General features: G+C 41.5%; 1 protein-coding gene across 1 annotated transcript; it reads left to right on the top strand.

Annotated features, from left to right (window-relative positions):
• Positions 1-1,497: 1,497 nt before the first annotated feature.
• On the top strand, positions 1,498-5,442 carry LOC128422128 (opsin-VA-like). The gene is made up of 4 exons (XM_053405731.1): positions 1,498-1,876; positions 2,611-2,939; positions 3,834-4,079; positions 5,173-5,442. The coding sequence occupies exons 1-4, from the start codon at positions 1,555-1,557 to the stop codon at positions 5,305-5,307; spliced, it is 1,032 nt and encodes a 343-aa protein (XP_053261706.1). The 5' UTR covers positions 1,498-1,554; the 3' UTR covers positions 5,308-5,442.
• Positions 5,443-6,419: the final 977 nt, after the last annotated feature.

Genomic DNA, 6,419 nt, shown 5'->3' with positions numbered 1-6,419 from the left:
TATACCTACTTCAGATGTGTCTGGACTGGCCCTGAGCTTTAAAACATCCTTGGCAGGTACCTGGAGCAGAAAGGTTTGATTGTTGTTGACATTTCCAGTAAAACACCAAGTATAAATTGTGGGGTTTTATATATATATATATTAATAACAGATGTTGGAGTCCCCCTGAACTTTTACTAAAATGAATTGTATATAATTCTGTATCAGAATATAAAATATAGAAATAAAATATATACAAATTACTAACTCTCAGTGAACTCAGTGAACTTGTGAAGGAACGGATCTGGTGCCCCTGTCACGGGGTCACAACATCCCGTTTCACCCCCTGAGGTAAACAGGAACTTGCCATTCTGCCACCACACTGCCCCACCACTGAAACCCTCCTTTACGTGGGTTGCATGGCAGTGCCGGCAAAGCAGTGATGATGGTGGGTTCTGATGAGATCTTGCTGAAGTCCCATGAGATCTTGGGTGCTCTGTGAGATCTTGGTGAGGTCTTGTGAAATCTCACGAGACCTTGCTAGAAGCTGGTGCTGATGCTGGTACTGCTTCTCTGCTGGTGGTGGCAGGTGGTGGCAGGGTGCGGCACCCACAGGAGCGCTGTCTTTTGGGCTTCTGCCACCTGAGGCAGCTTGCTCACACTGCCTCATGGGTCTGTTGGCCCTGCCGTGCTGGTACACTTGCACTGCACCAACCACCCTGCCACCTCATCCCTGTCTTTCAGAGCAAGCAACACTGACCCACCTGCAGGGAAGCTAGTGTAGCAGCTATGCCCCGAATACAGGGTTTATTCTTTACCATCTTAAAATACATACATACATTTTACACTTGTGGAGGTTGGCAGGAAGCTATTTTTCTTTATAATGTGACCGGTAATTCAGCTCTCAACAACAACAACAACAACAACAAAATGTTGAGAAGCGGTGTTGTCCATTTTCTGCTGCCAAGCATAACATTAAAAAGCTGGTGGGTTGTCAAAACAGAGTCTTCCAGCCCAACGTATTCCACAGGGTTGAGTTCAGTTAGATGCTAAATAATTGTACCACAGCATTGTTTAAAAATCCACAGTATCTTTGGAAGGCAGGAGGGGGAAGAAAAGCAGAACAAACTGGTCCTGTCTCTGGTGATCCCCTTTGCTGCCCCCCATGCCATACCCGGGGGTCACAAGCCACCAGTGAAGATGTCTCTGCCCACACTTCCTTTGTTAGTAATACTCCATTGCATTTTGAAAATTAGTGTAAGGAAGGTTGCCTCTAAACTAATCTGTGGTGTATTTTGTCAACTCTAGACGGCTATTGTTCTGTGCATAATCTTATTACGATACTTAATTGTTTGTCACTCTTCTTTGTTACTCTTCACCACTCTTTCACTGCGGTAGAAAGAAAAAAGACAGCTGTTGCTTTCATCCTAGGATTTAACATCATCAAATATTTTTTAAAAAAACAATTTGCGTGTATTTCCGCGATTAGAGGAGTCCCAATCCATTTAGAAAATGAGTCATAGTTTGCATTAGGTGTTATAATAAAACATGTAGTTCTCTGTGTGTCTAAACACCATGGGGAATGATAGTTCTCTTGCAACTGTGGAGATTACCGTGCATCCTACCATTTTCCCAAGAGCTGGATATGGAGTCTTGGCTTTCCTGATGTTTATTAATGCTTTATTTTCAATATTTAATAATTTTTTGGTTATTGCTGTAACGCTGAAGAATCCTCAGCTCCGTAACCCCATCAACATATTCATTCTCAATGTCTCCTTTTCAGATCTTATGATGTCCCTCTGTGGGACCACCATTGTTATAGCTACAAACTACCGCGGATATTTCTTCCTGGGAAAGAGGTTCTGCACTTTCCAAGGATTTGCTGTCAATTATTTCGGTAAGCAAAATAGCTAGATATTGTTGTTGCTGCTGCTGCTTATTGCTATTATAATTAAAATACATTTATATCCTGCCTTTCATGGCAACCCCCCTTAAGGGGGTTTGCACAGATAAATAACAGTACAATTTACAGTTAAAATACCTTTAAACAGACAAGTTGACAACAATATCAAAACTACAAAACCAGAATAAACAGCCAAACATTTAGTTCCCTCTTGAATGACAACTGATGTGAGATCTTTGGGTTTTATTATGCTAAATGAAAGAAGGTCATGAAGGTGCTTTGTAGTTAAAAAAAAGAATAAAGGTAAGGTTTTTTTACAAAATTTCTGGAACATCCTGGCCCAATCCTAGCTTGGAATTCAAATGACTAATTTTGTTGTTATTTCTAAACCACTGCTCAAAGTTTGTATAAGCATACAGACCTTTTTCAGAGTAAGTCCCACTGAAATAAGTATGCCAGACTTAGTAAACATAGATAGGATTGGGTAGCACAGCCAAAATTTTAAGCTCACTTATTGTGCTATCCTATACTTTTCTATTTGGAAGTATGCCTCATTGACTCCCATGGGATTTACTCCCAGATATGTGTGCATAGGGTTGCAAAAGTACATCCCATTGATTTTGAATTTTTTTGGAATTTCCTATGAAATTTGAGCAACAGTATTGAAATGTGGAATATTGTGGTTTGATGATTCCTAGCATTTTTTTGCCTTTCTTATGATCTTCCAGGAATTGTTTCTCTTTGGTCCCTGACCATTTTAGCTTACGAAAGATACAATGTGGTCTGCCAGCCTCTGGGAACTCTCCAGATGAGCAAGAAGAGAGGTTACCAGCTCCTTGGTTTCATCTGGGTTTTCTGTCTCTTCTGGGCTGTGGTCCCACTCTTTGGCTGGAGTTCTTATGGACCCGAAGGAGTCCAGACATCCTGCTCCATTGGCTGGGAAGACAGATCTTGGAACAACTATAGCTTTCTGATTGTATACTTCTTGTCCTGCTTCTTTATCCCTGTCTTGATCATTGGGTTTTCATATGGCAATGTCATTAGGTCACTGCGTGGGGTAAGTAGTCAACTGTTTCCTCCACCCCATTTCACCTCTGTCCCCATTTGCTGACCAATGCCACTTCCATACTTTTCTGTCACCAAGCCAATTTGTTCTTGGTGTTAATGCATGCACAAGTTTGCAGCCTAAATGAAAGCTCATAGGATTCCTGGCTCTTTTCATATTTGTATCCGGTCAATGTCAGTGTCATCATGTAAAATGGTGCAGACTTTAAAAAAACTTGCATACAGCTATATAAGCAATGGCCAGATTTTTTAAATATCAGAAAATTCCTTTTATGTTTGAGTTCCCATCTGAAGGCACTATAGAGTGACTTGACCAAAGCAGTTTAGGCAATTATGGCCACATTATCTTTGCATTTGATGTTAAAAATCAAAATCATGTGCATGCACATATACAACTCAAGAGCATAACTCTTTTTAAAAAAGATACACAGTCTGGGGCTGCAAAATGGTGCCCTGTCTAGAAACTGTCACTCAAAGCAAGTGTTAAATGATGTGAAGATCACGTCCCTTTATGCTAAAGCCAATTCTGAAGCCTAGTAGCTTAGTATGTGCTGCTGGTGTTTATTTCAAACTTTTCTGCTTTCTAGAGTTCCTCCAAGTAATTTACAGCACGGAATCAAAATAACAGCAGCATTTAAAAGCTCAGTGATGAAACCGTAATAAGAACAAAACACAAAAAATTCAAGGACATACATATAGGTTTACAGAAGAGACGCCCAGACTGCAATAAGAGCAATGGTGATTTGGAAGATATTAGCTTTCATCCATGCACCTTGTAGATGTACAACATGCAGGCTTTAATGTAGACATAGGATTTGTATGAGTCCAAACATAGCTAAATAAATGCCTCTATTGAATGGCTAATGCTGTTGATTTGATTTAACAGCTAAATAAGAAAGTTGAAGAAATGGGAGGAAAAGGTAATCCAGAAGAAGAGTTTCGAGCCGTAATTATGGTGCTTGTGATGGTGGTGGCTTTTTTGATCTGCTGGCTGCCATACACAGTCTTTGCTCTTACTGTTGTTATTGACCCAGCCCTGAATATTTCCCCTCTGGCTGCAACCATCCCAACATATCTCTCCAAAACAAGCCCAGTATACAACCCAATCATCTACATTTTCTTGAACAAACAGGTATTGCACTGTCTTTTGTATATTTTGTGGGCTAGTTACTTTTATAGTGAATTTCATTTTGTAGATTCAATTGCAGGCTTCCAACTTCAAATCTACTAGTCACTATAGAACCTTTGTTTGGGCAACCCTATTCTCCCCTACCTGTCCCTCAACAGGATTTTTGAAATTATTTATCTAGGCGAGACCTTATATACATTTGCACAAGCATACTGACTGGGCAAAAGGCAATTTGTACACTTTCACATACAGAATCCTCTTTTGGGTCTGCTCATGTATCAGGATTTCTGGATCCAGTAGCAGGAAGAAGAAGAAGAAGAAGAAGAAGAAGAAGAGTTTGGATTTGATATCCCGCCTTTCACTCCCTTTTAAGGAGTCTCAAAGTGGCTAACATTCTCTTTTCCCTTCCTCCCCCACAACAAACACTCTGTGAGGTGAGTGGGGCTGAGAGACTTCAAAGAAGTGTGACTAGCCCAAGGTCACCCAGCAGCTGCATGTGGAGGAGCGGGGAAGCGAACCCGGTTCACCAGATTATGAGACTACCGCTCTTAACCACTACATCACACTGGCTCTTGTGTTTGTGTTGTTTCCCCCACTGCTAGACCATTTCCCCAGATGGTTGGCATTGCCACTGCTGGGTTGACTCTGGGATGACTCCAGTGAAGTCATTGCATGAGCAAAGTGACTTCCGCTCACGCAATAGAACTTCTCCTTCTCCTCCCTCCTGCATTCCCTGCTCTGGCATGGGGGGAACCCCCAAGGTAGATTTGGGAAGGTTATGGGGGGTACACGAGGTGAGCAGAAAGAGAAGTTCCATTGCATGAGGGGAAGTTGTTTGAACCTCACCCAGAGTCAAACAATTAAGCCCAAATAGAAAGGGCCTTGCAATAATTCTGAAAGAAGCTCATATGCATTGTACTCTGGTGAACAAAAAATGGATAGGAAGACCTTGCTGAAAGACCACAGGATGACATGTACACTGTTCCCTGTTAGCGGAATATAATCTAATTTAGGGTTATACCCGAAAGTAATGCTATCTCACTGTGACAGCACAAAAGCACAAGCATATTGATTTTCCTTTGTTTTCGTTTTGCAGTTTCGTGAGTGCGCGGTTGAATTTATAACCTGTGGCCAAGTTGTTCTGGCAAAACCAGATGAAGAGATTTCGACATCCGCAGCTCCAGCTGAATCCAAAACTCCTTGTAAGATCAACCAAGTGACTCCAGTCTGATGTAGTTCTATTGGCTGCATTTTACAACATTTTGTGCACTTTTTCTCCAGGAAACGTAATGAAGCTCCTCTTCAGTGTCTTGTTAGTAAATGATCCATGCCAGAAGATAATAAATGTCCATAGGGCTGCTTATGATGAATGGCTTCACACAGTTTTCACTTGCTATTGTCAGAAAAGTCTTGCTTACACCAAATATTCTCTGATTATATATATATAACAACAATGAGTTTACTTGATACACATGAGAAAAGGGCTGGGTATCTAAATTGTGAACAATGAACTTTTCCTCCATTGTTGATTAAATGATTATGCAAAGGAACTATCCTTGCCTACGAACCTTTCATCCAAAGTTTTCTGCCACTCAGTTTTGTTCTCCTGTTCCAAGTGCCCTCTCCCCCTCCATCCAGCCACCTTTACTGTCAGGTTCAGGAAGCAGAAAGCATGTTATAGTAGCTAGGCAATGTGAAGGTATGCAGGGCAACCAACCGCTATTGTCTAGCACCCAGAAGGCAGCTGGAATCCAACAGATGACAACTCCTAAGTGAGCTGGCAACTGGAGCAAATGTCCCATTCATCTTGTGCATTTGTGGCAGGCATATTGTAGACAACTGGAGAAAGGAAACTTGAATAAATGCCCCAGTGATTGTGGTTTGCTTTCTGTCATTGCCCCTTTGTGCTGCTTTTAAAAAATATGGTCATGTTTTTTCCTGTAGTATTCCATGATGTTTGAAGGAAAGCAACAGATGGGAGGAGAGTCAAACCTATAAAAGTGATGGTCTTCACAGCATTATCTCGTGCAGACTAGCCTTGTGCCAAGTTTGATACTGGAAGGTTGGTCTCGATACACATTATTATTAAATTATGAAACCATCAGCTATGAATCATGCAATATTTGGCACCAAATGGCACCTACAACAAAATGTTGCAGCATGGTGTGTTCTGCTCAGAATTCTACCCACTTCATGAAACTCCCCCCCCTTTCCTGTTCCTGCTCCCCAAGCAGTTGGTTAGCACTCCAGAGCAACTGAGCATGCCAAGACCAACCCCTGGGCAATTGTTTTGCATCACTCCCATTAAGGATTCCCTCCCCCCAAAAGGAAGTTTTGATGCTT

Source organism: Podarcis raffonei, chromosome 10, assembly GCF_027172205.1.
Source record: "Podarcis raffonei isolate rPodRaf1 chromosome 10, rPodRaf1.pri, whole genome shotgun sequence".
Classification (NCBI taxonomy): Eukaryota; Metazoa; Chordata; class Lepidosauria; order Squamata; family Lacertidae; genus Podarcis; species Podarcis raffonei.
Note: the sequence above shows the minus strand (reverse complement) of the source record. Positions and strands in the feature narration are given on the sequence as shown.

What these genes read in the sequence shown, in the direction of transcription:
- LOC128422128 (XM_053405731.1), top strand. Translation starts at nt 1,555, where the DNA reads ATGGGGAATGATAGTTCTCTTGCAACTGTGGAGATTACCGTGCATCCT. An exon ending in ATTTGCTGTCAATTATTTCG is followed by an intron (nt 1,877 to 2,610) that starts GTAAGCAAAATA and finishes ATGATCTTCCAG; the next exon opens with GAATTGTTTCTCTTTGGTCC. An exon ending in TCATTAGGTCACTGCGTGGG is followed by an intron (nt 2,940 to 3,833) that starts GTAAGTAGTCAA and finishes TTGATTTAACAG; the next exon opens with CTAAATAAGAAAGTTGAAGA.